Genomic DNA, 27,782 nt, shown 5'->3' on the forward strand with positions numbered 1-27,782 from the left:
CTGTGGACAAGACTGCTTAGCTTCCTGAGATGTTCCGGGTAATGAGTAAAGTGTGTAAAGGAATTCTGGGAAAGCACATGCTTTACACACCTTCACATCAGGCAGTATCCTGAGGCTGAGCTTTTGCACACATTTTGATCAAAGGTGAATGAAACTGTTTAAATTTGCACGAGTCCCTGCAGCGCAGTGGCTTCTCTCTGTGGCTTGTTGTAAGTTAGTAGTGTCACTGTCGCTTTTAATATGTGTACATTTTACAGATACAAAGAAAAATGTGCACAAAACATCCACTTAGCTTAGATTTTATTGGGTGCTTGCATCACGCTAGAGACACGAAACTGCAAAGCGGTTCTGCTGGCGCGGGGGCCACGGCGGGGCCGTCGGGGGAAGCAGGTCGGGCCTCAGGCTGCGGGCTGGTCGGGGGCGCCGGGAGGGGCGGGCCAGGGGGCGCCTCCTGGCGGCTCAGCATCGTCTGATTCCGCGTCTCCAGCTTCCGAGCCCACTCGCTGCGGAGCCTGGGGCGGGCGACCGTTTGGGCTCAGGGAGGACTGGGGTCAGCTGGGCCCGTCTGTGGGCACCTTGGCCGCGTGCGAGCTAAGCTGCCCCCTCCCTGCCGGCTGGTGCCCGCGCTTCAGGCCTCGCCTGCCACGGAGGGTCTCACTTGGGCTCCTCCCGGCAGGGAAAGCGGGGACCCAGCTGCGTCCTGAACTCGCACCTGGGGACGCGCCCGTGTCTGCGGGCACCTGTGCTCCCAGGGCCTGGATGCACCCTCACGCCGGCCCCTCGGGCGGAACCTTCCTGGGAAGGCGGCCTGCTGCGGTGACCACAGCACAACACACGGGGTGCCCCCTGGCGGGAACAGCCTGGCCGAGGGGTCAGGCTCCCCCAGGCCCCACACCTGCCTGTGGGCCACGTGTGAGCGTGTGGTTTGGTTTGGAGGGAGGCAGGTTGGGGGGCGCCTGGCCGGACTGACCTCCAGGGCTGGCGGGCAGACTGGTAACGAGCGTCCCCGCAGAGGCCTGTCCCAGTGCCCAGGGACCCAGGTGAGGAGGCGCCCCCCAGCAGCCGGTGGAGAGGCTGGGACAGCCGGGCCCCGCGCCTTGGCCACGCTCCTGCCCTTTTCCAGGCTGTGGGTGGCCCTGGGGACGTGGCCCAGAGCTGCTGCCGGCCAGGAGTAAGGTGTGGGCTGGGGGGGTCCGAGGCCCCATAACAGCCACTTCTCTCTAGAGAGGCGAAGATGTCACCCCTTCCCCAGTCCGGCCCCTAGCAGCCCAGGACCTCTGTGACTAACTGGGCCGGTGCTGACCCGTGGCCCACTCTGGGGACCTGCCCCCATGGGCCAAAGACCCAGAACATCCCAGGGCCTGATGACACATGAAAGACAGGGACAAGGCCGCGGAGACCCAGGAGGGGGCCTGGGGTGGGGAGGAGCCATTTGTGTGAGGGTTCTGTGCCAGGACCCCTGCCGCAGGAGGCCAGGTGGGCGCAGTGACCAGCTCTGGGGGCTGCACCGCGAGGAGAGGAGACGTCACGGCCCCCACACCTGTGCCGAGTGGCCGGAAGCCTTGGATGACGGGTGGGGGGCGGCCAGCACGGCAGCGAGACCTCTGGCTGCTCACAAGGTCAGTGCAGGCCTGGTCCCGCCGCGGCCCCCAAGAATCCTCCTTTCCAGCCCAGCTCCCGGGGCGGCAGCTGCTGGTACTATCTGGGGACTAAGGCTGCGCCCACTTTGGAAGTTTCTGGCCATTCGGATCCTTGTCTAGGTGCAAACTCTGTGCTAATACGCCCTCTTAGCTGTCCACGAGCGGTTACTCCTGGGCCTGCTCGGGGTCGCCTGAGCTCAGGGAGACGCCCTCAGAACTCACAGGCCCCTGGAGTCCACCCAGTAAAGAAAGGGGTGGCTTTGAATCTGCAAGTCAAGCAAATGTGTGGGAAGGAGTAGGAGGGAAACGTTGTTTTATCCTGAACTCAGTGGGAACAACTGTCAGAAAACAGACAAAGCCAGACTAACCCTGGGCAACAACTTCCTACAAGACCCTCAGGAGAGTGGGGATGAATGGATGGGGTGATGGAGAGATGGGGTGAGGAGGGATAAGGTGATGGAGGGGTGGGATGATGGAGGAATGGAGTGATGGAGGGAGGGGGTGAAGGAGGAATGGGGTGATGGAGGGATGGGGTGATGGAGGGATGGGGGAGGGAGGGATGGGGAGATGGAGGGATGGGGGTAGGGAGGGATGGGGTGATAGAGGGACGGGGTGATGGAGGGATGGGGGAGGGAAGGATGGGGGTGATGGAGGGATGGGGATGAGGGAGGGATAGGGTGATGGAGGGATGGGGGAGGGAGGGATGGGGAGATGGAGGGATGGGGGAGGGAGGGATGGGGTGATAGAGGGACGGGGTGTTGGAGGGATGGGGGAGGGAGGGATGGGGGAGATGGAGGGATGGGGGTGAGGGAGGGATAGGGTGATGGAGGGATGGGGAGGGAGGGATGGGGAGATGGAGAGATGGGGGAGGGAGGGATGGGATGATAGAGGGATGGGGGAGGGAGGGATGGGGTGAAGGAGGGATAGGGTGATGGAGGGATGGGGGAGGGAGGGATGGGGTGTCCTCTCTCCCACTAGTGATTCAATGATGTGACTCTGAAGCTGAGTTAATGTGGCTGGTGTTCAGGGTTTCGTACCCGTTTCTCCTGTGACACTGATCCGGGGGGAGGAAGCGGGAGGTGGTGGTGGGGTCTGCGGACGCCCGCGTCCTGAGGGCTGAGCAGCCCTGGTGCAGGTGTGTCTGTGCCCCCAGGTCGCTGGCTCTGCGCTCACCTGTCCAGGGCACTCCTGCGCATCCTCATGTCCTCGTTCTGCAGCTGTTTAGTGTGAAGCTCGATTTTTTTCTCCCAAAACATTTTTATCATCCCAGCATCATAGGATACCCTTCCCGGATTCTTCAAGGTGTAGCTTTTACTCATTTTCTGGGTAAAGGAGAATTACAGGACCTCAGTCACTTTGTGCTGTGTTGGTGCGAGAGCACATGAAACCAGCTTGTTAACAATAAAGAAGGTGGCTCGGCCCCAGACATTTCCCGGGCACCCTGTACATCTTTTTGGGGCGTTGGACTGTCAGCCCCTCAATGGCCTGTCTAAGACCAGTGGCCCTGCCACCTTCTGGAACGGTTTCCTGTATTAGAGGAAGTAGCAGCTGATGGCAAATCCCATTTTGGGTCCTTGGATGTTTCACGCGGGTGATCTTGGGTGAGGACGGCTGGCAGTTCATAAGGCTCCACATGGCAGGTGTCCCTTCCTGAGCCCCCCGAGCTGTCGCTGAACCGTGTCCTCCAAGTCCTAGGTGGGGGTCCCAACCCCCAGGACTGCAGAACGTGATTGAGGTAATTAAGGCTAGAAAAGTTCACTAGGGTGGCCCTGACCCAGTAGAGCTGGGGTCCTTATAGGAAGAGGAGGTCAGGGCACAGACACGCACAGAGGGGCACCCCGTGAAGACCCGGGGAGGAGGCGGCCGTCCACACGGCAAGGAGCAAGGCCTCAGGGGACCCTGCTGCCCACCCCTGGCTCTTGGAGTCCAGCCTCCAGGATGGAGACGTTCAATGTCTGTTGCTTCAGCCTGTGGTACCTTCCAGCACCTCAGTGCGTAACCAGGTTTCCAGCTTCTGTAAGCTCGGGGCCCTAGTGTCTACCCTGCACACACGACCCCGACACGCCTTCTTCTGGACGTCCCAGTGCTGTGCCTGGGCTTCCTGCCTCCTGGGTGCCTTTCCAAACACACCCCAACCAATCCAGAGACTCCCTCTATGGCTGCCACACTCCGGCCCACGATCCACTTGCCCTCATCACCCAGGACCAGGTACCAGAAAGCCAGGGACAGCCCTGCACCCCGGGCCACTGGAATCACTCAGCTTGCCCTGCCTCACCTGGGCCTTGCCACGGAAATCACAGCCCCCTCTCTCCCTGCCCCCCAGCCGACCCTGCCGCTCCCCGGGAGGCCCCGCAGGGTGGGGCGTGCCCCCTCCTCTGGGGACCATGAGTGACAAACTGTTCAATGGCAGTCACAGCCTGATCTGCTGGCCTGGCTGCACCCCACGTGTTCTATCAAGACCCCATGTTTCAGAACACACAGGTGGACACTGGTTCAGGAGAAGCCCGGTGGGAGATTCCAGGACCCTAGTGGACCCCTGAAACCAGCCGAGATCATTGGAAAGGCACCTCGGCTTAATTAGAAATCGAGATCAAGGTAAATTTCTGGGGACAGAATGAGCTTTTGTTTTTCATCTAGAGTTGGCTGCTGTTAAAACCTCAGGCTGTGCGCTGAAGGGCCAACCAGGCTGCTCCCTGCTGGCAGAGGTGGAGCGGGGGGGGGAGCGGGGGGGCAGCGGGGGGCAGCGGGGGGGGGAGCGGGGGGCAGCGGGGGGCAGCGAGGGGGGAGCGGGGGGGCAGCGGGGGGCAGCGGGGGGCAGCGAGGGGGGAGCGGGGGGGCAGCGGGGGGCAGCGGGGGGGGAGAGCGGGGGGTGCCCAGCCCTCAGCCCCCACAGCGCCGGCTCCCCTGTTGCTCCACCTCCACGAGGCTAGTCCACGGCTTCTAGCGAAGAAGGGGCCCAGCGCCAGCCTGTCAACACACGCTGCATGTGTGTGCATGTGTGCACACGTGCCTGTGTACGTGGGCGTGAGTACTGGGGAGCAACTTCTGTGCTCTGGACACTGGTTGACCCTCAGGACAGAGGGCTGGCCATAGGGACAGCTGCTCACATCTGTGGCCAGAGCTGGACCCAGGCGCCGTGTGGGAGAAGGAGATGGTGCTGGTGCAGGAACCCGGGAGAAGAGAGGAAGAATGATGAGCTGCCCGCTTTGCAGTCTAAAAGCTTCTCGGGGAGGCCAGCCCTCCACGCTCAGGCGCAGGATGCTTACAAAAACGAAAGAAGAAACCAGAGCCTGGAGACCGGCAGCAGATCCCTTAAAACAACTTTAAGTCTCCGAGGCTGCTGGCTTGTTGGGTCGGGGTTTACGCGGCTGCGTGACTAACCCCAAAGCGCCAAGCCTGCACCTGCTGTGGATTCTGAAGGAGAAACAAAAAAGACACTTGCAGGCGTCAAGGGCGGAGGGTGGAGCTGGCAGGGAGGGTCTGGGCAGGAGGGCGGGGCAGGAGGGGAAACGGCTGGGAGGGCTGTCCTGTCCGAGCCGCGGGGCGGGCCGCCCCCCTCCTGGTCACTGCCCTCCACGCCAGGAGCCCGTGGGATGGGACAGCCTGCCCTGCACCCATCTTTCAGGGCCATCGTTTATTTTAGTCCTCACCCTGGCACGTGGGGCTGGGCTGTCTTCACCATGTTCTCGCCAAGCAGGTGGCGACGGGCTGGATCTGGGAGCAAGTGCAGCCCAGCTGGGGACAGGGTCTACTGTGACAGTGAAATTGCAGAACGCCATGGGTGCGAGGGGAGACCCCTCTTCACTCTGTGTGACTCTGCGTGGCCGTCTGTCCCTCGTCCTGGAATGCAGCCCCTCCCCAGCCTCCAGGCATGAGCCCTACTCCGCCGTCATGTCCACACTCCGAGGACGCCAGCCTCTCCTGACCATCAGGCAGGGCCCCTCCTCTGGGTCCCATGGGCCTCGGTGTGTCTCCAGGGGACCGCAGGCCCCCAGTGGCACCAGGACACACACGTGTATTTGCAGAGCAAATAAAGGAATGAGTGAGCTCCGTGAAAGGAGGCTGTTAACAACTCCGAAATCAGCAGTGATGGGGAAGGAGCCAAGATGGTGGAGGAGAGCCTGAGCTCGCCTCCTCCTGCGGGTACATCCAGACTCTAACAACCGCTCACAGGGCAGCTGTCAGCGAGGCTGGCAGCACCTCCCACCGCCGAGGGTACACGGAAGGAAGGAGCCGCCACCAGACAGGCGGGAGGACTGGAGACACAGTAGAGCCAAGACCCCCACCCCCGGGTCTGCAACCCACAAAGGGGAGGGATTTCACAAGCATAGAGGTTCTCCCCAAGGAGCAACGGGTCTGAGCCCCACATGTAGCTCCCCAGCTTGGGGGTCTTGCACCAGGAAGATGAACCCCCAGAATGTCTGGCTTTGAAGGCCAGTGGGGCTTACTTTCAAGAGAGCCAGAGGGCTGTGGGTAATAGGCTCTGCTCTTAAAGGCAAAATCTCACACACTCCAAGACCCAGGGCAGAGGCAGTAATTTGAAGGAGCCTGGGTCAGACCCCTTGCTGATCTTGGAGAGCCTCCTGCCCCCCCAGGGGACACAGATGTTGACACCCCCTGGGGACACAGATGCTGCAGCAGCCAGGTTTGGAGGCTTGTTCTACCACATGGACACAGATGTTGGCAAGGACCATTTTGGTGTCCTCTCTCTAGCCTATTAGTGCCAGGGGCTTACCCAACATGAGCCGGTCAGCACCAGTCCTGGGACTGCCCCCCTCCTCCCCGGCTGAGCAGCCAGTTGCACAGGGACCCAGCCCTGACCACCAGCAAGTCCAGGGTCCAGCCCCACCCACCAGCGCACCAGCATCAGCACTGGGGATTCCCCCAAGCCCCATACTCAGCTGCGGTAGGACCCATCTCCAAGTGCCCCAGGTTGCAGTCGGCCACGTGGGGACCTGGCCCTGGCCACCAGTGGGCTGGCAGTGGTCCCACGCCCCACCTGGGCCACACAGCTAGCTGCTCAGGAAGGCTACCCTGCCCTTCACTGGGCCCACAGTGGTCAGTGCCACCACAACAGAAGGGTTCACACAGCCCACGTGGAGGTCACCCCTAGAGCACAGAGCTCTGGTGCCAGAGGGAAGCGCACTGCTGGGCCCCACGGAACATCTCCTACAGAAGGCCACTCATCCAAGACTGGGAAACGTAGCCAAATATCCTGACACATAGACACAAACACAGGGAATTAGGCAAAATGAGGAGACAGAGGACCTCAGGAAAAGAACTAAACAGAAGGTAATGATCATAAAGATGTTCATGGAACTCAGAAGAAGAATGAACACAGTGAGAATTCCAACAAAGAGTTAGACAATATAAAGAAGAACCAAACAGAGCTGAAGACTAGAATTGCTGGGGACAAAAAAACAACACTAGAAGGAATCAACTGTTGATTAGATCATACAGAGGACTGGATCTGTGGTCTGGAAGACAGAGTAGTGGAAATCATCTGAAATGAAGAGATGAGGATAGTTTAAGAGACTTCTGTGACAACATCAAGCATACTAACATTCGCATTATAGGGGTCCCAGGATGAGAAAAGTGGGAACAAGGAGCAGATAACTTACTTGAAGAAATAATTGCTGAAAACTTCCCTAAGCTGGGCAAGAAAAAAGACATCCAGGTCCAGGAAGCATAGATAGTCCTAAACGAGAGCAACCTAAAGAGGTTCACATCGAGACACATTACAAGTAAAACGGCAAAACTAAAGATAAAGAGAGAATCTTAAAAGCAGCAAGAGAAAAGCGACTAGTTACCTACAAGGGAACCCGCATAAGACCATCAGCTGACTTTTCAGCAGAAACTTTGCCGGCCAGAAAGGAGTGGCAGTGTATATACTAAGTGATGAAAGGGAAAAAAACCTATAACCAAGGCAAAGCTATCTTTCAGATTTGAAGGGGAGAAAAAGAGTTTTACAGACAAACAAAAGGTAAAAGAGTTCAGCACCGCTAAACCAGCCTTACAAGAAATGTTAAAGGGACTCTTCTCTAAGCAGAAAAGACCACAACTAGAACTTACAAAAATTATGAAAGAAAAAAAAATCTCACTGGTAAAGGCAAACATACGGTAAAAGTAGCAGATCAGCAACTTATAAAGCTGGTAGGAAGGTTTAAAGACAAAATCATTAAAATCATCTACATCCACAATAAGTGGTTAAGGTGTAAAATATAACATCAACTAAACTAAACATGTGTGTGGGATAAAAATGTAGGGTTGTTAAAATGCATTTGAGCCAAAGAGGTCATCAAATTAAATAATCACCTATTTATATAGGTTGTTATATATGAACCCCATGATAGCCACAAACTAAAAACCTGTAACAGATACACACACACACCAAAGAAAGGAATCCAAACATAACATTAAATAGTCATCAAATCACAGGGAAGGGAGCAAAAGAAGAAGAAAGAAACAAAAAAGAACTACAAAACTATCAGAAAACAACTAATATAATGGCAATAAGCACATATCTATCAATAATTACTTTAAATGTCAATGAACTAAATGCTCCATAAGACATAGAGTGGCTGAGTGGATGAAAAAATAAGACCCATATACGCTGCCTACCGAAGACTCACTTCTCATCTAAAGACACACACAGACTAAAAGTGAGAGGATGGAAGAAGGTATTCCATGCAAATGGAAATGAAAAGAAATCTGGGGTAGCAATACTTATAGCAGACAAAATAGACTTTAAAACAAAAATTGTAACAAGAGACAAAGAAGTATATTACATAATGATGAAGGGGTCAATCTAATAAGAAGTTATAGCAATTGTAAATATGTATGTATGCACCCATCACAGGAGCACCTAAATACATAAAGTAATGTTAAACATAAAGGGAGAAATTGATAGTAACACAATAGTAGTAGAGGACTTTAACTAGCAACTTATATCAAAAGGATGGATCATCTAGACAGAAAGTCAGTAAGAAAACACTGGCCTTAAACGATGCATTAAACCAGATAGACTTAATAGACACATGTATATGTTTATATTTTATCCAAAAGCACCTTAATTCATTCTCTGAGGCCAGCATCACCCTGATACTAAAAAGAAAAGACACCACAAAAAAGAAAATAACCCCAATATCCCCTCCACGGCCAATATCCCATCGCGGACGGTGAGGACCCCGACGGTGAACACCGTGTGTCCGCACGGCCAGCCTGCTCCACCCGCTTGGGGCCTCTCCCTCCAGATCACAGCCTGGCCTCAGTGGCTTCCCCTCTGGATGCCGGATGGTGCGGTGTGCTTGCTCACTGTGACCCGCCCCACGAGCTCCAGCCCCATGAGCTCGGACCTGGGCTCTCACGGGCTTCTGCACGTTCACCTTTGGGGGAAGCAGAGCCCCCACCTGCCTGACCGCAGGGCCATCTTATCGGCCTGGTCACTTCTTCTCTTGCTTGGGACTCTCTTCCGGAAGCATCCAGGGCACCCAGGACAGCACCAGAAGCACCTATAGCATCTGGGGTTGTGGTACATGGAAGGAAGGAAGGAAGGAAAAGGAAGGAAGGAAGGAAGGAAGGAGGGAGGGAGGAAGGCAGGAAGGAAGGAAGGAAGGAGGGAAGGAGCAAAGGAGAGAAGGAAGGAGGGAAGGAGGGAAGGAGCAAAGGAGAGAAGGAAGGAGGGAAGGAGGGAAGGAAGGAAGGAGGGAAGAAGGGAAGGAAGGAGGGAAGGAGAGAAGGAGGGAGGGAGGAAGGCAGGAAGGAAGGAGGGAAGGAGGGAAGGAAGGAAGGAAGGAAGGAAGGAGGGAAGGAAGGAGGGAAGGAGGGAAGGAAGGAAGGAGGGAAGGAGGGAAGGAAGGAAGGAGGGAAGGAGGGAAGGAAAGAGAAGGAGGGAAGGAGGGAGGGAGGAAGGCAGGAAGGAAGGAGGGAAGGAAGGAAGGAGGGAGGGAGGGAGGGAAGGAAGGAAGGAGGGAGGGAAGGAAGAAGGGAGGGAGGAAGTGTTGTGGCCACAGGGACAGCTGGTGAAGGTGCTCACAGCTCCGTCCGGCGCTGGGTGGCAGCTGGTGCTCAGCCCCTCCTGCGGCCAGAGAGCAGCGGGAGCCCCGGGGACCCTCCTCCTGAGTGGGGCACACACATCCCTGACCCCGACCCTGACCCTGTGACCTTCGAGGTGAAGGCAGCGAAGGGGGTTCCCTGCTCTGCCCGGCTGCTGGCCCGAGTCCAGAGGAGCGGGTTTTGGTGGAGGAGCCCCTCCCCGGGGCCTCTGGGTTCCCCGCCTCCCGCCGGCGGCAGAGGGCAGGCTTGTGGGGGCCCCTGCGGGCACATGCTGCCCAGCCCCACCTGAGACGGCGCCAGGGCAGCGGGTGCTCAGCCGGGCCGCCCGCCTCAGCCTCGGGGGACCGGCCCCACTGTGCTCCCCACGGCTTCTTAGAAGCAGGTGGAGACCGGTGTCCGCCACACCTAATCAGGGTCAGGAGGAGGCTGTAGAATCTGGGAGATCTCAGCTAAGACGTTACACTAACTTGTCACGTTGTCCCCTCATGAGAGGAAATGGGAGGCCCAAGAGGAGGTCCCCTGGGCTTTGGAGACTGACCCAGTGCTGGCCCCAGGCCTCCAAGGGGTGGAGGCCCATAAGGAAGGCAGGGGGCCCTGGGGGAGGGCAGGGGGCCCTGGGAGAGGACAGGGGTCACTGGGAGAGGGCAGGAGTCCCTGGGAGGGCAGGGGTCCCTGGGGGAGTGGGCAGGTGTCCCTGGGGTGGGCAGGGGTCCCTGGGGGAGTGGGCAGGTGTCCCTGGGGTGGGCAGGGGTCCCTGGGGGAGGGCAAGGGTCCCTGGGGGGGGCAGGGGTCCCTGGGGGAGGGCAAGGGTCCCTGGGGGGGGCAGGTGTCCCTGGGGTGGGCAGGTGTCCCTGGGGGAGTGGGCAGGTGTCCCTGGGGTGGGCAGGGGTCCCTGGGGGAGGGCAAGGGTCCCTGGGGGGGGCAGGTGTCCCTGGGGTGGGCAGGTGTCCCTTGGGGAGTGGGCAGGTGTCCCTGGGGTGGGCAGGGGTCCCTGGGGGAGGGCAAGGGTCCCTGGGGGGGGCAGGGGTCCCTGGGGGAGGGCAAGGGTCCCTGGGGGGGCAGGCATCCTTGGGGGGCCAGGGTCCCTGGGGACCAGCTTGTGGGTTTGAGTTTCCTGCGCCCTGCTCAGCCCTCGGGAGCACTCTGGTCTCAGTGGAGCCGGCCTCACCTCTGGAGCTGTGGCAGCTCCACCAGGGGTCCGTGGTGTCCTGTGTGGCCCGAGGAGCCTGTGACCCCTGGTTGCCCGGTAGGCGTGGTCTCTGGGCCTGCAGAGCTGACGGCACTGACCCTGAGCCCCGGCTCCCCAGTGCTGCCCCTGGCGGTGCCCCCAGCGGCCTCGCCTGACCGCCCAGGGGCGGCTCTCCCTCCGCCTGGGATACACCTGGCCGCGGGGGCGAGTGTGTCGGGTAGCGCTAAAACCTTCAGGTCGACTATTGGACAGAATACAGTAAAGTGAGGCTGACAGAAGCGCTCACTTTCAACCAGTTCTTCTGCACTCACCCGAGGCAGAAATCAGGATCCCAGCAGCCCCTCGAGTCCAGAGCCTACAGCGAAGCGAGGCTGGTCTGACTGTAGCTCCCGTTCCTGCCCTGGGCCAGGCTGGCCCGCCAGCTGCCTGCCTGGTGCGGGTCTCCGCGGAGGCCGGCTGGGCTCCAGGGCGAGGCTGGAGGGGGAGCGGCGCCCCGCCCCGTGTGTGAGGCCCCCGGGCTCTGACCGCAGGTGACTCCGGTGCGCAGCCGCCCGAGCTCCGCGCTGCCCTGGGAACCTGGGCCGTGCGGTGGGGCTCAGGGAGCCGACACGGCGCTGGATCCCCTCAGATCCCGGGACAGCTCCCCCCGCCCCCCGTGATGCACCTCCCTGGTGGGCGGGCTCAGGACGGGAAGGTTCTGGAACCTGGCTCAGGCAGCCAAGAAGAGGGACCCGGAGCATCTTCAGGGAGCTCCGTGTGATGTCTTACGCGTGTTGCTGCCGCCGTGGCCTCCAGCTCAGGGACGCAGGAGCGAGGCCAGGGCTGTGGAGGCCACTGGGGCCGGTTCTGAGGAGGCGGGAGGGCGACCGCTTTTCTGGGGGCCCCGTAGACGAGAGGACTTAGAAACGCGGCAGTTTATCCCCCTGGGGCCGAATCCTTGCTGGCGGTGCTGCCGGTGAACTAAAAGAGTGAAAACGTGGGCGACTGTGTGTGGGGCTGGGGTGCATCCACTCAAGGGTTTTGCCTCCGGGAGGGACCAGGGATCGGCGCTGGACTCGTTCTGACCGAGGGAAAAGTTGACATTTTAAGGTCAGGTTGGCTGTTCTCCTTGCGGGGCTTCCCAGAGACACGGGGTATCAGAGCTTTAACTCTCGGGAAGACCAGCCCTGCAGTGCAGCCCTTCAAACCCTCACGGAGCAGAAACAACGGACAGACAGACAGACAGAGAGACAGACAAGGGGCACCAGAAAGCCAGCAGCAGACAGTGGAAACCGTCCAGCAGTCGGCCCCGGAGTGGGAGGAAGGGGGAGGGGGCCGGCCGCTTGGTATCCATCCCGGGCTTTGTCACCAGAAGGCTGAATGGGAGAAGCTGCTAACAAAGTTAAATCCCCAGAAAACGCAAGTGTGCGGCCCTGGCTCCCACATCCCACGGACGGCCCACCGCCGGGGTCGCATCACCCAGGCTTACTCTGAGGTCTGTCCGGGCCGGTCGGCGCAGCTCCTTTAGGCAGGTGTCCTCCCGTGTCCCCAGCGCGCCTGGACTGTGTCTGCCCGTGACTTTTATACGGGCTTGGTGACACAGTGCCTGGCATCCGGTCAGAGGCCGGAAAGACGAGCTGCCTTCAGTCTGGCGGCCCCTGGAGACACAGTGGGCTCCCGCCGCAGGCCCTGGCAGGCACGCGTCCCTCGGCTCCCGGCCAGAAACCGGAGGGCAGCCCGGGGAGTCTTCCCTGCTCGCTGGCTCCTGGCAAGATAGTGTTACCAAAATCACCGCCTTCTCTTCCGGATGGGCTGCTCCTGAGCAGCCTCGTAGGCTGAGGTTAAAAAAAAACCAGCTGGCATCAAACCCCCTTTATCTTAAGATGTATGAGAGGAAGGCCTCCAAACAATACATGATTATGCTCATAGTAAGGCAGCCATATCGTAAATAGCGTTCTTTTAAAATTTTTCTTTTATACTGGAGTACAGTTGATTTACAATGTTGTGTTAGTTTCAGGTGTACAGCAAAGTGATTCAGGTATACATATACATATATCCATTCTTTTCAGACTCTTTTCCCATGTAGGTTATTACAGAGTATTGAGTAGAGTTCCCTGTGCTGTAGAGTAGGTCCTTGTTGGTTATCTAGTTTATATATAGTTGTGTGTATCTGTTAATTCCAAACTCCTAATTTATCCCTCCCCCCTCTCCCCCTTGGTAACCACAAGTCTGTTCTCTGTGTCTGTGAGTCTGTTTCTGTTTTGTAAATAAGTTCATTCGTATCATTTTTTTAGATTCTACATATAAGTGATATTATATGATGTTTGTCTGACTTACTTCACTTAGTATGATCATCTCTAGGTCCATCCGTGTTGCTGCAAACGGCATCATTTCATTCTTTTTGGATCCACCTCCTAGAGTAATGAAAATGAAACAAAAATAAACAAATGGGACCAATTAAACTTAAAAGCTTTTGCACAGCAAAGGAAACCATAAACTAAATGAAAACACCATCCACAGAATGGTAGAAAATATTTGCAAATGATGCGACTCACAAGGGATTAGTCTCCAAAATATACAAACAGCTCATGTGGCTCAATACCAAAAAACCAAACAACCCAATCAAAAAATGGGCGGAGGACCTAAATAGAAATTTCTCCAAAGAAGACGTACACATGGTCCACAGGCACATGAAAAGATGTTCAGCATCACTAATTATTAGAGAAGTGCAGATCAAAACTACAATGAGGGATCACCTCACATCGATCAGAACGGCCATCATCAAAAAGTCTACAAATATCAAATGCTGGAGAGGGTGTAGAGAAAATGGGAACCTTCCTACACTGTTGGTGGGAATGTAAACTGTGGAGAACAGTATGGAGGTTCCTTAAAAAACTAAAAATAGAGCTGCCATATGATCCAGCAATCCCACTCTTGGGCGTACATCTGGAGAAAAACATAATTCGAAAAGAAACATGCAGCCCAATGTTCACAGCAGCACTATGTACATAGCCAGGACATGGAAGCCACCTAGATATCCGTCCGCAGAGGCGTGGATAAAGAAGATGCAGCACATGCATACAGTGGGCTATTACTCAGCCTCAAGTAACATTTTTCTTATTTCTTAGCTCATTGTGGGAATTTTATATTGAGTGTGGTCGTGTACATTGGCCCCAGGAGCCCTTCACCAGGGAAATAAGGTGCCTCCTGGGGTGGCCTTTGCAGGGCAGGAGGCAGGGAAGGGCGGGAGGGGGACCCCCAGGTGGACACTGCAGTGACTGGGAGGGAGGTGGGACAAGAGTTCCTGGGCCGGGGCCGGGTCCAGATTCGGGCTCGGCTCCTGGCTCCTGGGGGGAGGCGTGTGCCCCTCGCAGAGGAAAGGCCGGCAGGGAAGCCCTGAGGGTGGATGGCCAGGCCCCGGGCACAGTGGCTCACCTCGAAGCTTGGGCTGGATGCCCTTCGTAGGCCCCGGACAGCAGGGTGCCTTGAGGCGGAAATGGTGCAGGAGGCACGTCCAGATGCGTTTCATCCTGGGGGGCCCACTTGGAGCTTTTGCTAACCTCCGGCAGAGCCCGGCTGACTCTGCCGGGTAGTGCTGCTCCGAGCCCAGGGGAATCAGGGTCCGGCCCCTCTGGGCCCCTCCTCTGGGACCCCTGGGCAGCCAGGTCCCCTGATGCTCTGTCCACACTTTGTGCGCCTCAGCAAATGCATGCAACTCGCCAAAACGGGAAATGCAGCTGCTGTTTATTCTAAGTGCTTCCTCTGCAAGCCCCTCTCTCCTCCCCCCCGGGACTCGGATTACACAGGCGGGATCTTTGTTCTTGGCCCGCAGGTCAGTGGGCTTCTGCTCACTTCTTTTCCTTTTCTCTCTTCTTCAGGGTGGATAAATTCTGCTGATTTATTCTGTAGATCACCGGCTCTGTCTTCTATCATCTCCAATCTGCTGTTTTGCACAGTAAATTTTTTATTTTGAGTACTGTATTTCTTGGCTCTAGAGTTTCTATTTGATTACGTTCTACAGTCTTTTTTTTTTTATTACTGCTGACATTTCCTTTTTTTCATGCAATGTGAGCATATTCTTTCACGTTTTACCTGAGCACACGTTGAATGGCTCCCTTAAAGTCCGTGTCTGCTGTCTTCATCACCTGGGTCACCTGGGTCACCTGGGGCTGGAGGTCTGTTCAGATGATAGGCCACAGTTTTCCCTCTCTTTGTATGTCCAGTAATTTTGGATTGCATCCTGCACATCTCGGACAATGCGTCGTGGAGATCCTACCTCCCCCCATGAGTGTCTGGATTTTTGTTTAATCAGGTCAATCAGGTAAACCCCAAGTTCTGTCTCCCTGCCATCTCTGACAGGTTTTCTCATGGCCACTTGGAGTCCCGCACATGTGTTGGGGTCAGTGGGAGATTTGGGGTGAGAGCTCCCCTTTCTGGGATTCCCCCTTGGTCTCCAGCTGCTGTGGTCACCCAACCATCTCTGGGTCTTCACACCAGTGGACGTGGGTTTTCCTCCCGAGGTTTCGCCCACCTGAATGGGGCCAACTTCCCTCAGGCAAAAGGCCCTGATAAGGGAGACGCACGCACACGTTCCTCTCTGCATACCGACTCCTCGGTCTGCTCAGCCTGCCGCTGTGTTCTGCTGGCTAGCTGCTTGTCTGCCCAGAGGATGCAGGGGGCCGGCGGGTCTGACGTGCACAAGCTCAGCCGTGATGGGAAGTGGACCCTGGGAATCCCTCTTGAGATAAAGGGCCTGGCCCCAGCCTCACTGGGCTGACTCTGAGGGGGGCTGCCCCCCACGAAGGAGCACAGACCCCTCACTCGGGGCTCTTGTCAGAAGGTGTGGCTGACACTCTCCTGGCCGATTCTGACCAAGGACGAGTTCCTGGAACCCGGGGCTGGGGAGGGGTTTCTGGCCTCAGTTTCCCATCTGTGCAATGGGCACAAAGGGGTCTGAGTGAACATATGAGCGGCACATGAACAGGGCTCTGCCTGTGGTGATGCTGGATCTTGTTGTTTTAATTGCTTTAATATGCTCATTAGTCGGGAAGATTGCATGAAGGGTATGAGAATCCTCTGAAAAAGGGTTCTGGGGCAGGTGGGCCCTGTTTTTCTGTCTGACTCTTCATTTTTCAAATGTATTTGATAACAGGACCCTCCTCTATTTTTTTAGAAACCCTATCGACACCCTGAGGCATGTGCTTCGAAAACGTTATTGGGAGTAATCTGACTATTACTGTCATTCTAAATAGTCTGAATTTCATTCACGAATCAAATCAGACTGCCATCTTCTCCAAACCGATCTGCCTTTATTTTCCTTTTGCCCTGATTTTTTTTTTTAACAAATTTATTTATTTTATTTATTTTATTTCTGGCTGTGTTGGGTCTTTGTTGCTGTGTGCGGGCTTTCTCTAGTTGCAGTGAGCGGGGGCTACTCTTCGTTGTGTTACGCGGGCTTCTCATTGCGGTGGCTTCTCTTGTTGCAGAGCGCGGGCTCTAGGTGTGCAGGCTCAGTAGCTGTGGCTTACGGGCTCTAGAGCGCAGGCTCAGTAGTTGTGGTGCACGGGCTTAGTTGCTCCGCGGCATGTGGGATCTTCCCGGACCAGGGCTCGAACCCGTGTCTCCTGCATTGGCAGGCGGATTCTTAACCACTGAGCCACCAGGGAAGCCCTACTCTGATTTTTTCATCCATTAATTTTTCATCCTGATACATCATAAGTATTTCTATCAGCCCCCTTAAATGAAATTAATTGCTGTAGGTAAATAAATCAACTGTTTTCTAAGGGAAGAAATAGAAATACTGTTTATCCAGACTTGGGGGATATTAGGGAAAAATGTAAACTTCCACGAAGCCAGATGATGTCATGTTGTTCTCGAGGCAGATTCAGGGGCCGCCCTCGAAGCACAGAAATACTGACCCCTCCGCTGCCTCAGCCTCCTAAGCGCCCGTCTCCTCGGGCCGGCTCTCCCCCGGTGTGTGGGGCGGCTGGATGCCGGCCTCGCGCTGCCACGTCTGACGACCATGAGGCACCACGTATTTCTTGAAGGACAAACCCCCAAACTCAAAAACACTAACTGCAGAGGAAAAGACTGTAAAGAGGAAGTATGTTTTTAAATTTTGTTTGGCCACGCCGCTTGGCTTGTGGGATCTTAGTTCCCCCGACCACCCTGGTGCCCCCTGCAGTGGAAGCGCGGAGCCCTACCCACTGGACCGCCAGGGGAGTCCTAAAGAGGACCTGCATTAGAACTAAGATGAGACAATCATCCAAAGTAAAGACACAGGAAACGAGAGGCAGGCACAGGACGGGAGAAGACCTTTGCAGCTGGTCAGCCTCAGAACAAAGGGTCTGTGCAAGTCAGCCAGAAATCGCACACAGTGTATCCGTGCACAGGCGCGAGATCGTCCCAAACACGTCAGAATCGGCCGACGGAGCCAGGGCGAAGCGCTGGCCTCAGGGAGAGCGATGCCGGGTAGTAGGGCAGGTGTTGGTGAGGCTGCAGCAGCAGGCCCCCGACCACTGCTGGTGGCCACAGGAATTGGTGTCGGCACCTTGGAAAACAGCCTGACGCATGACATGCTAAAACCTTACCCACCCATGCACAGCATACAAGCCGGCAATCCCACTCGTGGGACGTGGTGGACAGAGGGCACGCCCACGCTCCCCCCAGGTACCTGTCCAGAGCAGCCAGAGCAGAGGCATATGTAACAGCCCCAAATGCCCAGACGCCCCGCAACAGCAGAATGGATAACTGAGTTATATTCAGACAACTGATTGCTCCCCAGTGACGAAAGTTACCGGACTGACACGCTACAAAACCACGCCTCTCACGAACGTGAAATGAAGGAAGCCAGGCACGAAAGAACAGACGCTCTTTATGTAAGCCGCCGTTCTGTGAAGTCCAACCACAGGGGCAGGGGCTTGCAGGCTCGGGGGTCTGTGCGCTTGGGGCGGGGGCGGGTGATTAGAGGGACGAGTGGGGCGTCTGGGGCGACCCGTGTACAGTTAGCACGGCCCTCAGCTCTGATGTGGCGCAGGGCATCTCGCCTGGGATGCAGACACCACTCTGGTCGTACACGACGCCTCCACCAACCTCTGGAAAAGCTCACTTTCTCTGTGTTAATTTGAACCATAGGACATTGCTGATTTCAGCCTACAAACAGGGCCATTTCCAAACAGACACCAACTCTCTTATTTGCCAGTTTCTGAGGCACATAAAAAGCTGTTTGCAGATGTTTAATTTAAGAGGAAAACTCATTAATCAGGAATTGATAAGTTGGCAAAAGATGCTGTAAACGCCAACCTCCCCACAATCTTGCGGGTATCAGAAACCGTGATGATTCCTCAAGTAACAACAGTTTTCCTTCTACAACTGGCATTTTCCTCTAACAGGTGTTGCTGTCTGCCTGTTCTGAATAGCACAGGCTGTTCTTCAGAGATTTTCTCCTTTGCTGGATTTTTGAAGCCTGCTGTTCAGCAGTCAATATCAGCCATGGGGGGAGCTCTCCGTGGAAGGGGGAATATTCTCCCCTTTAAGCAAGATTGCAAAGAGAGATGCAGTACAAATAGACTCTGTTTTTCCTGACAGATACACATGGTACATTTAAAATCCGAGGCAAGAATAGTCTAATCCAGCGTGTGAGGTATCCCTAGACACCAGGAGTTGCTGGCAAGGTTAAAACCTGTTCACTTTGGGGCAGGTTCATACCGTGTCTCTGAGGGTCACTCTGACTACCACGAGTTTGTGGCTAAGTCACCAGGAGCTGGCCTCACCTGTGGATATCACCTGTACACACAGATGCCGACTGCTGAGGGTGGAATGCACGGACCTCTTCCACAAAGGAAGCTGGAGTGTTTCAGGTGGCCCCTCAGTGTCCGGACCCTCGGCCCTGCGTCCGTGTACTGCACTGGAGGCAGAACCCACGGCACAGAACGTGGCGGGAGACTCATGGATGGAACCGGTTCCAGCTCCAAGCTTCCTCCTCTGTCTATATCGTCCCAAAACTTGAAGGGGAAAAATCCCGCCCCTCCTAAAAAAAGTGGAATTAAAACAAAAAAACAAAAGCCCACCTGCTATTAAATTCTCTGGGAATTGCTTTATTTCTCTTTGTTATCCCAAGCTAGACCCCAAATGTTTCATTGCAAGATGAGCTCTTTTGAGCCTGCAAATGCTAATAAGACCTGTCTGCTCTTGGCCAGGATGAAAAGGAATTAGCCGTGGACCAGGAAGTTGGCCACATCCTAAAACACGGTCTGTCCTAAGACCACGTCTTCATCTGAGTTTCTAACGAGACTCAGCACCAATCGCTAAGGCTGTGCTTCCTTCTGGGTCCTGACAGCCAGGTGGAAATGACCTTTCCTCTCCTCTCCGTGAGGAGGGGCTCAGCTGGCACCCTCCTGCTCCCTCCTGCCTGGCTCTGCGCTCCTTCCCCCTCCCCTGCCCGGTGCGCTCGCTGGCCTCTGGCCCTTTGCACGTACTGTCCCCCCTCCCCCAGCTCCCGCTTCCTGTCTGCCCGGCTGCCTTTGGGGCTTGGACGCCACCCGGGGTTCTCCTGGCCCTGGAGAGGCCGAGTGTCGCCATCACACCCCCTGCTCTGTCTTTCCTAGGTTCCCTGTCATGATTCTGTGCTTTGCCCCGTGACTTGTCCTCGGTCCTTTCCTCTCCCGCACTGGGGAGGCAGCTGCAGACAGTTTATGTGCTGTTAGAGTCTCCGTCTGATTCTTTGTACAGATTCTGTCGATATCATCCATCTTTTCAGCTACTTTCTCCATGTTTTCTTCTATTTATTCAACATGTTAAATGTGGTTTAATTCCTGTCTGTTAGCTCTAGTATCTGGGATACACATAGTACAGATCTGGGGAGTTTCTGTGTGTCTGAAAACTTCTTTAGTTAACCTTTATTTTTAAAAGGTATTTTCACCTGGGTATAGAATTCTGGTTTGGCCGGTTTTTACCTTTGTTACTTTGTTAGTGAACCAAACGAGAAGTTGATCTGTGAACTTAGTTCCCGCTTCTCCATTCTTTGGCCACTGAACAGAGCCTGTGCTGTGTTGGTCTCAGCTTTGGTTTTGTTATTTGCCTACTTGAACCCACATGGAAAAGGAAACCTTTCCCGCTGAGGCAGAGCACCTCGCCAGGCCAGGGTCCGAGCAGGGTCCCTGTGACTTCACTTGGTAACAGTCTGTAAGGGGACGGTGGTCTCTGCCCGGGGGTGGGGGGAGGGAACACCTAGAGCCACAGCACCGGCTCCGTGGACGGCACGGCCCCTCGTGGGCCTGGACCGTGTGCTCTCGTCCCCCCACGCCTGACACCCCCTGACAGTCATGACGCGGTGACACTGGCTGCTGGGCGTCCAGTCAGGAGGGACCAGAGGCAGCACCTGGGGCCAGATCAGACGTGCCTTTTCACGGGCAGGGGACATAGGAGATATTAGGACTTTGTGTGTAGAAAACAAACCAAGCGGCCAGAAGGTGATCTGAGCTGTGGACGTGAAACCCACGTGTGAGGTGAGAGCTCCCACTGGACACTGGCTCGGAAGCTTCCGCACAGGGGATGACCACACCAGTGCTTCCCGCCCGACCCCTCCAGGCCTCCCTGGCAGGCACGGCTGGACCTGCGCTCATCAGGCTCCCCGACCCCGAGCCTGAAGGTCTGATGCTGGCAGGGCCTGGGGACGCGAGTGGTCACCCCACCAACGCTGCTCGGCTCCTCCTCCCCAGTGACCAGGGGAGGGAAGCCCCGTGGAGTCTGAGGCCCGGCACAGGCAAAGCTCGCACACCCCCTCCTCGGGACCCCCAGCCCCGCCCTGCTTCCTCAGCCCACTGTCTGCCCCTCCCGGTGCCCGCGTCCCACCGCCCCACCTTCCTGGTGTGGACGTCCACGTACACGAGCTGCTCCGTGTTCTCTTCCCACATGGGACACCTCCATCCCTGCTTCTTCCTAATGACGGCCTGGACCTCGAATGTTCTGGGCAGGAAGAGGGCCGAGGAGGAGGCCAACCTGTCCCACCTGCCTCCCGGGGGCCCAGACACAGGGCTCGGGGGCTGCTGGGCCTTGAGGTCTGGACGCTTCCAGGTGTGGGATGAACCTGCCACTGCCCGCTGGAGCTGCTCCTTCCGAGATTCAGGAAACCGGGGGACCCACCGAACGGAGCCCATCCCCAGGCTCTGCTGCAAGTCTGCTCGGATTTGCTCTCCTGATCCTGAAGACAGACCTGCGGGAAACAGGACCTGCGATTCCCATATGGACGGTGTTCCGTGGAATTTCCACTAGACCCCTTCCTACCCTGTTCTGAGAAAATTACTAGTCAATCCACGCTACCATCACTCCACGAGCAGACCAGGAAGCTGAGGCTCCGAGAGGCCAAGTAATCCAGCCAGAAGCACAGATGGGCGACCACGGAGTGGGGTCTGCACCCGCCGCCCGCCCAGGGGGACTGCCCACTCCCCACAGCTTCCACACCTGTTCCCTTCGCGCCCCTCCCGGGACCAGCTCACAGAGCCTCCTCTTGGGGGGATTCACTCACCTTCTTCTAACAGGATCCGTCTAACTATCCTGTTCTGGGATCATCCGGAAGGCTTGTCACTCTGAAGCAGGTTCAGCCTCACGTCACCAGGGCAGCTTTCCTGGATCACACTCACCACCTTCACATCCACTCCCAGCTCAGACCCAGAAAAGCCCCCTCGGCCCCGAGCCCCATGGCTCTGCCTGGGCTCCCACCCACTCCTGCCTGGTCCGTCCCTCTCATGTCCCCTGCAGCATCACCAGGAGCTCCCACCTGCCCCAGGCAGGCTGTCTGCTCTGTCCTGGGGAGGCCTCCGTGGTGTCAGGTGGAAGACACAAGAGGTACCCGTGGGGCCTCCCTCACGCAGCACAGTGGCCAGCACCCACCTACTGACCTCATCACTCTAGATGGACAGGGGTTCAGGGGGTCCGTGGCATCTCCTGGTTCTCATTTCATCCCAGCGCTGCCCACAGGGAAGTTGCTAAGCAACTCTGTGCCGGCTGCACAGAGAGGACGCCCATACACGCCCCGCTCCCAGCACACGGGGCTCTCGTGGTCAGGCCCCTCCCAGGATATGGAGCTCACCTGAGCAGGTACCCAGCAGCCCCCGGGGCTCTCGTGGTGAGGCCCCTCCCTGGATACGGAGCTCACCTGGGCAGGCACTCGGCAGGGCTGGGCACACAGGAACCATGCACGTAGCCCTCGTTGCAGAGCACCCCAGCCCACCTGTTGGTCAGAGCTGACCCTGAGCACCTCAGAGCAGGACCTGAACTAACAAACAGCAGCTCCGACAGGTCTGTGACCCTGGGCTTCACTCTGTGCGGCCTCCCTCCGCCTGGTCTTCCGGGGGCTTCCACTGCAGCCGGGGCACCAGGCCTCTGTCTCCACCCACCACCCCTCCTCTCCCTGACTCCTGGGTTCCTCTCATTAGGAGAGGGTCTTCTTGAAGTTGTCTCCCACTCATGGACCAGACAAAATGATTAGAAAACAAGCAGAGCTGCAGCCCTGTATCCATCCTGACTCTCAGGACCCCACACCTGTTCCTTGGGCCTGGCCGGTGCAGCAAGGCCCATTTTCTGCAACTGTGAGCCCCTGAGGGGCGAGGACTGGCTGACCTGGGCAGCCTGACCCGGCCGGCCAGCCCTCCCCAGGTGTGCCTGGGTTGAGGTCAATATAAACACCCCTCCCAGCAGCAAGAGCCCCTGCAGCTGTGCCTGACGTCATATGCTCTGCCCCGTCAGCAGTCTCGGGGCTGGGCTGGTGGGAGGGAGTGAGGGGTCACGGCTCTGTTAGTGGCCTGCTGTGAGTGGGGCTCTGCTGGACTTTCTGCAGGAGTTGCCTGGCTGCCACCTGCTAAAGAAGAGGATGTGTCACCCATACCTGCCGCTGGAATTTCTCCCCGGGCAGAGGTGAGGAAGGAAAAAAGCAGTGGGGGACGGGACGGGAGGGGTACCTCAGGCAGGGAAATGGAAAGCTTCCAGAAGAGCGCCCGGGGCCAGGACCATCCTGCCTGGCCTGCAGGCACCAACTCAGGCCTGCGTGCTGTCGCTGGTGTGGCCCTTCCTCTAGGCTTTAAGGTCCTTGCACACATTCAGGTGTTTTACCAGGGAAGGGTGGGAAATGTTCAGCAGCAGCTGGCCTGGGGCTCAGCTCACGTTTACTCAGAGACGCCTGGGCACGGTCCCCCAGCTTTGCAATGAGGACGGTCCTGGCGGGGGGTCTGCTGGCTGCGTGTGAGACGATTCCCCACCTCTGACCAACTTCAGAATTGTTTACCACTGGAGCAAGTGTCCTGGTAGGGTTTTCATCATTGTAACTTGTGGGTTCTTAATGAGCAACGTGAAGGGTGACATCAGAAGTCCTGAATCAGGATGCAAATACTTATCCCCAGCATGTACAGGCGTAAAAACCTGGGGAGGCCGTGTGCAGCCGGCACCCTTAGGGATGGGCTTCCAACTGACCCCTCAACGTTCTGGTGTCCAGCCTCTGCTTTAGGATTTCTGGGCCCCAATGCTGACTCTAAGGGTTCTGCAATCCAGCCTCTGTCGGCCTTTAGTGAGACCCGCACTTCCAGGATCCTGCAGAGCAGGGTCTGTGTGACCGTTCTGTGGCTTCTGTAACAAATGATCACAAGGTGTGTGGTTTAAAACAACAGGAATTCATCCTCCCCCAATCCTGGAGACCAGACATCTGAGATCAGGATGTTGGAGGACGGAAGTCTCTCCAAAGGCTCCAGGATAGGGTTCTTCCTGCCTTTTCCAGCTTCTGGGGGCTCCAGGCGTCCCCAGGCTCGCGGCTGCATCCCTCCCATCTCTGCCTCTGTCTTCACGTGGCTTCTCCTCTGTGTCTGTGTCTCTCCTCTTTTGTCTCTCACAAGGACTCTCTCAATCGGATTGAGGGCCACCCTAACCCAAGATGACCTCACCTCGAGATCCTTAACTACATATACAGAGACCCTTTTCCCAGATATGGTCCTGTTCACGTGTTCTGGGGGGACACATCTTTTGGGGCCAGCATTCAACCCATTACCTGTGTATGAAATAACCCTCATTTTAAGAGATTACCAAGGTCCCGTATAGACTGGCACAGACAGCAGCCATGTGGGTGAGGGTCTGGGGAGAATGAGGACCCTGGAATCACCTGGAAGGGATGAAGTCCTGGCTTCATTAGGTGAGCTCTTCCACCACGGGGCCCGTGGAAACAGCCACTCCGCTCTGTCTGTGGAAAGGGACCCAGCGCCGAGTCCAGAAGTGGCTATGTTGCAAAGCTGGCTCTTCTGGGATTTCATCATCAATAGCATCATGTAACCAGTGACTACCGGCTTGGAGGAGTCACTCTCTGGCACATGATGACAGCACTGTCACTTTAGGCTCATCAAGCCTAGAATAGGAACGTTTGAAGGAGAAGAGTTTGGGAGATTGCGAAGCTTGGTTGTCAAGGAAACTGATCAGGTTTGTCAAAGTTGTCAAGGAAACGTCTCCCTTAAACTGAAGGCAGGGCTGGGAGAGCTGAACTCCAGGGATCTTTTAAAGGGGCTGCTCTGAAACACCATCACCTGAGAGGTGGTCTCAGCGTGAGCTGGGGTTTGAGAAAAGTGTGATGAGATTAAGCCTTTCTGTGACAGCTGGGGAGGGGTCTGTAAAGCACCTTGGCTTTTTTTTTTTTTTTTTTGAATTTGTTTTTATTTTTATTGGGCTATAGGGGATGGGTTGGGAAATATCTCTGTAAGTTATGCCCTACTAGGGAAATGTCCATTCTAATTTTCCTGGGATAGCTTTCGGAGCTTTTTTCTTTTTCTTGGAGCTGCTGCTCTTGCTGGCAGCAGCCTCTTCAGGTCCACTGCTGAGAGGCTCCTCCTTGGAAGAGAATTTCCTCTTTTTCTTGGGGACCCTCTTGTTTCCTGACTCCTCAGGGTCACTATCTGGTTCCTCTTTGGGGAAAGATTTCTTCCTCTTGGGAAGACTTCCACTGCCAGCTGTCTCTTCAAGATCACTCCTAACCAGCTCCTCCTTGGAAAAAGATTTCTTTTTTTTGGGTTTGGAGGAGACAGATGGGTCTTCCATTCCATTCTCCTGAGGAGCCTCCTGGGGCTTTTGCTTTTTCTTCTTTTTGGGTCTTTCACTTGTCTCCTCACATTCCTCTGGGGTACTACTGCTGTTTTCTGAAGACGCCAGGGCAATCGCAGCCAGCCTTTTCTTTTCCTTCTTCAAGCGTTTCTTCTCCTGTTTCTCCAGCTTCCTAGTAATCTCAGCAGCCGCTTCCTCTGCCTGAACCATTGCCTCCTTCATAACATCCAGATTCTTTCGTGGAATCTCTCCAGCCTCGTAGAAGGACAGCCGCTCCTCAACTTGTTCTCGAAGCTTCTCCCCAAATACACTGGTAGGTACCTCCGAGAAGCAATCAGTCGTGAGGCAATACTGCATTTGTTTGCCAGGTATCGGGAGATACGGCCTTTGTTCTCGGCAGCTGCTCGGCCAATGAAGGTAGAGTGGAGAATGAGTCCATATTTTGGGGTGTCACCCCTTGTCTTCAGGGCTCTGGAAAGCTGGTCCCTGTGCTGCGCCCAGGGAATCACTCAAGCACCTTGGCTTTTAAGGCAAAGTTTGTTGCTGGAACAGAGTGTCTCCCAAAACTGGGCTGAAGCTCAAGATGTCTCTGTCCCCTTCTTGTGAGAGTCCAGGGCAGGTGGGTGGCAGGGCCCAGACTCTGTCCCCCTTGTTTCTCCTCCCTGCTTCCAGGTGAGGGCTCCCACCAGCAGGGTGGGGTGACCAGGTGGGCATCATGCCCTCCGTCCTAGGATGCAGGCTGGCCCAGGCCCTCACCACCTCCACCCCTTCCCCTTGGTAACACGAGACACTGTGCCCCAGCTGTAAGGGGTGGGAAGGCTGGGAGGTGCAGAGTAGCTGTGAACAGGAAAAAGGGAAATGGGATCGGGTGGGCATATGTGCGGCCCTGCTGTGAGGGTCACCTGGACGGTAGCGCACAGACTCTGGGTCCTGTGAAGCTTCGATGCTTTGTGGTTCTGGAAATCCTGTAGGAGACAGTCCACAGCAGGTGAAGCTAATGCTCTCAGTGGAGGTGGTGAAGCCAAAGATCTCAGTTCAGACTGAAGGTGCCGATGTACATACAGGACAAGACCATCCCGTGTGAATGGACTTCAGGCACGTTTAACGTGAATGCAGTCGTGTTAATGCCTGGCACCTTCTATCTTGTGCCTCTCCTCAGGGACCCCCTCCTCAGTTCCTGAGGATCCTGTAACTCCCGTACAGGGGGATGGAGAGTGGGCTCTGTCCAGTCTGAGCCCTGAGTTACCCTGCGTGTGAGTCTGCTCAGGACCGCCGTAACAAATACCACAGACTGGGCAGCTTGAATAACAGACCTATCTCCCAGTCCTGGATGCTGTCTGAGATCAAGGTGTGTGCAGGCTGGCTTCTCCTGAGGCCTCTCTACTTGGTGCTTAGACAGCCATCTTCTCCCCAGGTCCTCACGTGGTCTCCCCCTGTGCCTATCTGTGTCCTAATCTCTTCTTGTAGGACACCAATCCTATTGGATTAGGATCCTCCCTAGTGACCTCATTTTTACCTTGATCGCCTCTTTAAAAATCCCATCTCCAAATACAGCCACATCCTGGGGTCCTGGGGGTTAGGGATTCAGCATGTGAATTTGGGGGGACATGGCTGAGCCTATCCCATCCTCCTTAGGAGCCAAGTGTGCCTCAGTCCTTCCTTCCCTCAAGTCACACGAGGTGATGTAAGGGCTCAGGGAGAGGCCACTCGTGCAGAGTCTGTGTTCCAGCTGGGGAGCACTTCTCTGCTCTCTCTGATCAGGCTGTGGCCGTGCCAGTCCCCTCCTGAGGTGAGCGGTTCTGGGGTTTCCTGCCGTGTCTCCTGGCCTGCTGAGGTGCTCATTGTCAGGGAACCCAGGAGCCAGCAGCCTCGTGGGGATGCTGGGGACTCTCAGGGCCTTGGCAGATGTCTCTCCCAGCAGATACCCTAGCGAAGGTGGGGAAGCATTTGGGGGATTACAGGTGGGGGAGAGTCACAGTCTTGTTTATGCTTCAGAAAGACCACGTTGGGGTGGGATGTGAGACGCACCGTGGAGGCAGGGAGTTTTGCCAGGGCCTGATGGAGGAACCAGGCACAAGATCGGGCTTGGGCCAGGGCTGTGGGCGTAGAGGTGAATTAGTGTGGGAACTGGCCACAGACTGTTGTCGAAATCTCGGCTTCCCTGTGCACCGAGGCCAAACAGAAACACGGAGACAGGGATTTTGGAGGAAGAGAGAGATGGCTTTATTCTTCTGCCAGGCAGCAGGGAAGACACAGCCGGCTAGCGCCTCAAGAATTGGGCACCCCTCCTTGAGAATCAGGGAAGGTTTTATACGTGGGGCTCTCGCAGTCCGGGGTATAGGATGAGGATCGAAGTAGTGAAGGTCTTGCATTCCTCCTTTTCTTTGCATTATTTCAAAACAGTCATAGTTGGCATCAGGCCGCGCGGTAATTGGGGTCCAGCAGTCTGGTAATTGCGTCCGTTTGCCTCTGGTTTATCGGCCGGTGACCTTGTTTCTGAAATGCAAAGGCTATAGGGGGTGATTTGTTATGAGGGGCGTATAGAATGTAAGTGCTGGACATAATAAGGTTAGGGAGTGAGAGGCAGGGGATGTAACTCACGCAGAGTTAGGGGTGATGGGTGCTGAATGTAAATTACATAGTGTCAGGGAGTGAGGTTAGCTTTCTAAAGTACAAATCTAGTTACTACAAATGAGTGACAAAGTAAAACAAGGAGTGATGAACTCTTTCAGGCCAGGTTATGTTTCTTCTCTAGCCTGTTCGCTGTTCCCTTTGTTTTCCTTGTTCTCAGGGGAGGGAAACTTCATTTCTATTTTTGCTGCAACAAGACTCTGGAGGAGCAGATGACA

The 27,782-nt window shown here is 56.0% G+C and overlaps 2 protein-coding genes across 4 annotated transcripts; both read right to left on the minus strand.

The window, feature by feature from the left end:
• Nucleotides 1-283: 283 nt before the first annotated feature.
• Nucleotides 284-12,471, minus strand: FAM240C (family with sequence similarity 240 member C). 3 transcript variants are annotated; one of them, XM_057551769.1, is made up of 4 exons: nt 12,353-12,471; nt 4,651-4,797; nt 2,814-2,962; nt 284-512 (listed from the first exon to the last, which is right to left on the minus strand). In XM_057551769.1, the coding sequence occupies exons 3-4, from the start codon at nt 2,957-2,959 to the stop codon at nt 317-319; spliced, it is 342 nt and encodes a 113-aa protein (XP_057407752.1). In that variant the 5' UTR covers nt 2,960-2,962; nt 4,651-4,797; nt 12,353-12,471; the 3' UTR covers nt 284-316. The 3 variants fall into 3 exon arrangements, with proteins under 3 accessions (XP_057407752.1, XP_057407754.1, XP_057407751.1); XM_057551771.1 differs by lacking the exon at nt 12,353-12,471 and adding an exon at nt 4,907-5,031; XM_057551768.1 differs by lacking the exon at nt 4,651-4,797 and having other exon boundaries at nt 12,353-12,466.
• A 12,135-nt stretch (nt 12,472-24,606) lies between these two features.
• On the minus strand, nt 24,607-25,178 carry LOC130708704 (nucleolar protein 56-like). Its single transcript, XM_057551371.1, has one exon. The coding sequence runs from the start codon at nt 25,153-25,155 to the stop codon at nt 24,607-24,609; it is 549 nt and encodes a 182-aa protein (XP_057407354.1). The 5' UTR covers nt 25,156-25,178.
• Nucleotides 25,179-27,782: the final 2,604 nt, after the last annotated feature.

The sequence above is a fragment of the Balaenoptera acutorostrata genome, chromosome 8, assembly GCF_949987535.1.
Source record: "Balaenoptera acutorostrata chromosome 8, mBalAcu1.1, whole genome shotgun sequence".
Classification (NCBI taxonomy): domain Eukaryota; kingdom Metazoa; phylum Chordata; class Mammalia; order Artiodactyla; family Balaenopteridae; genus Balaenoptera; species Balaenoptera acutorostrata.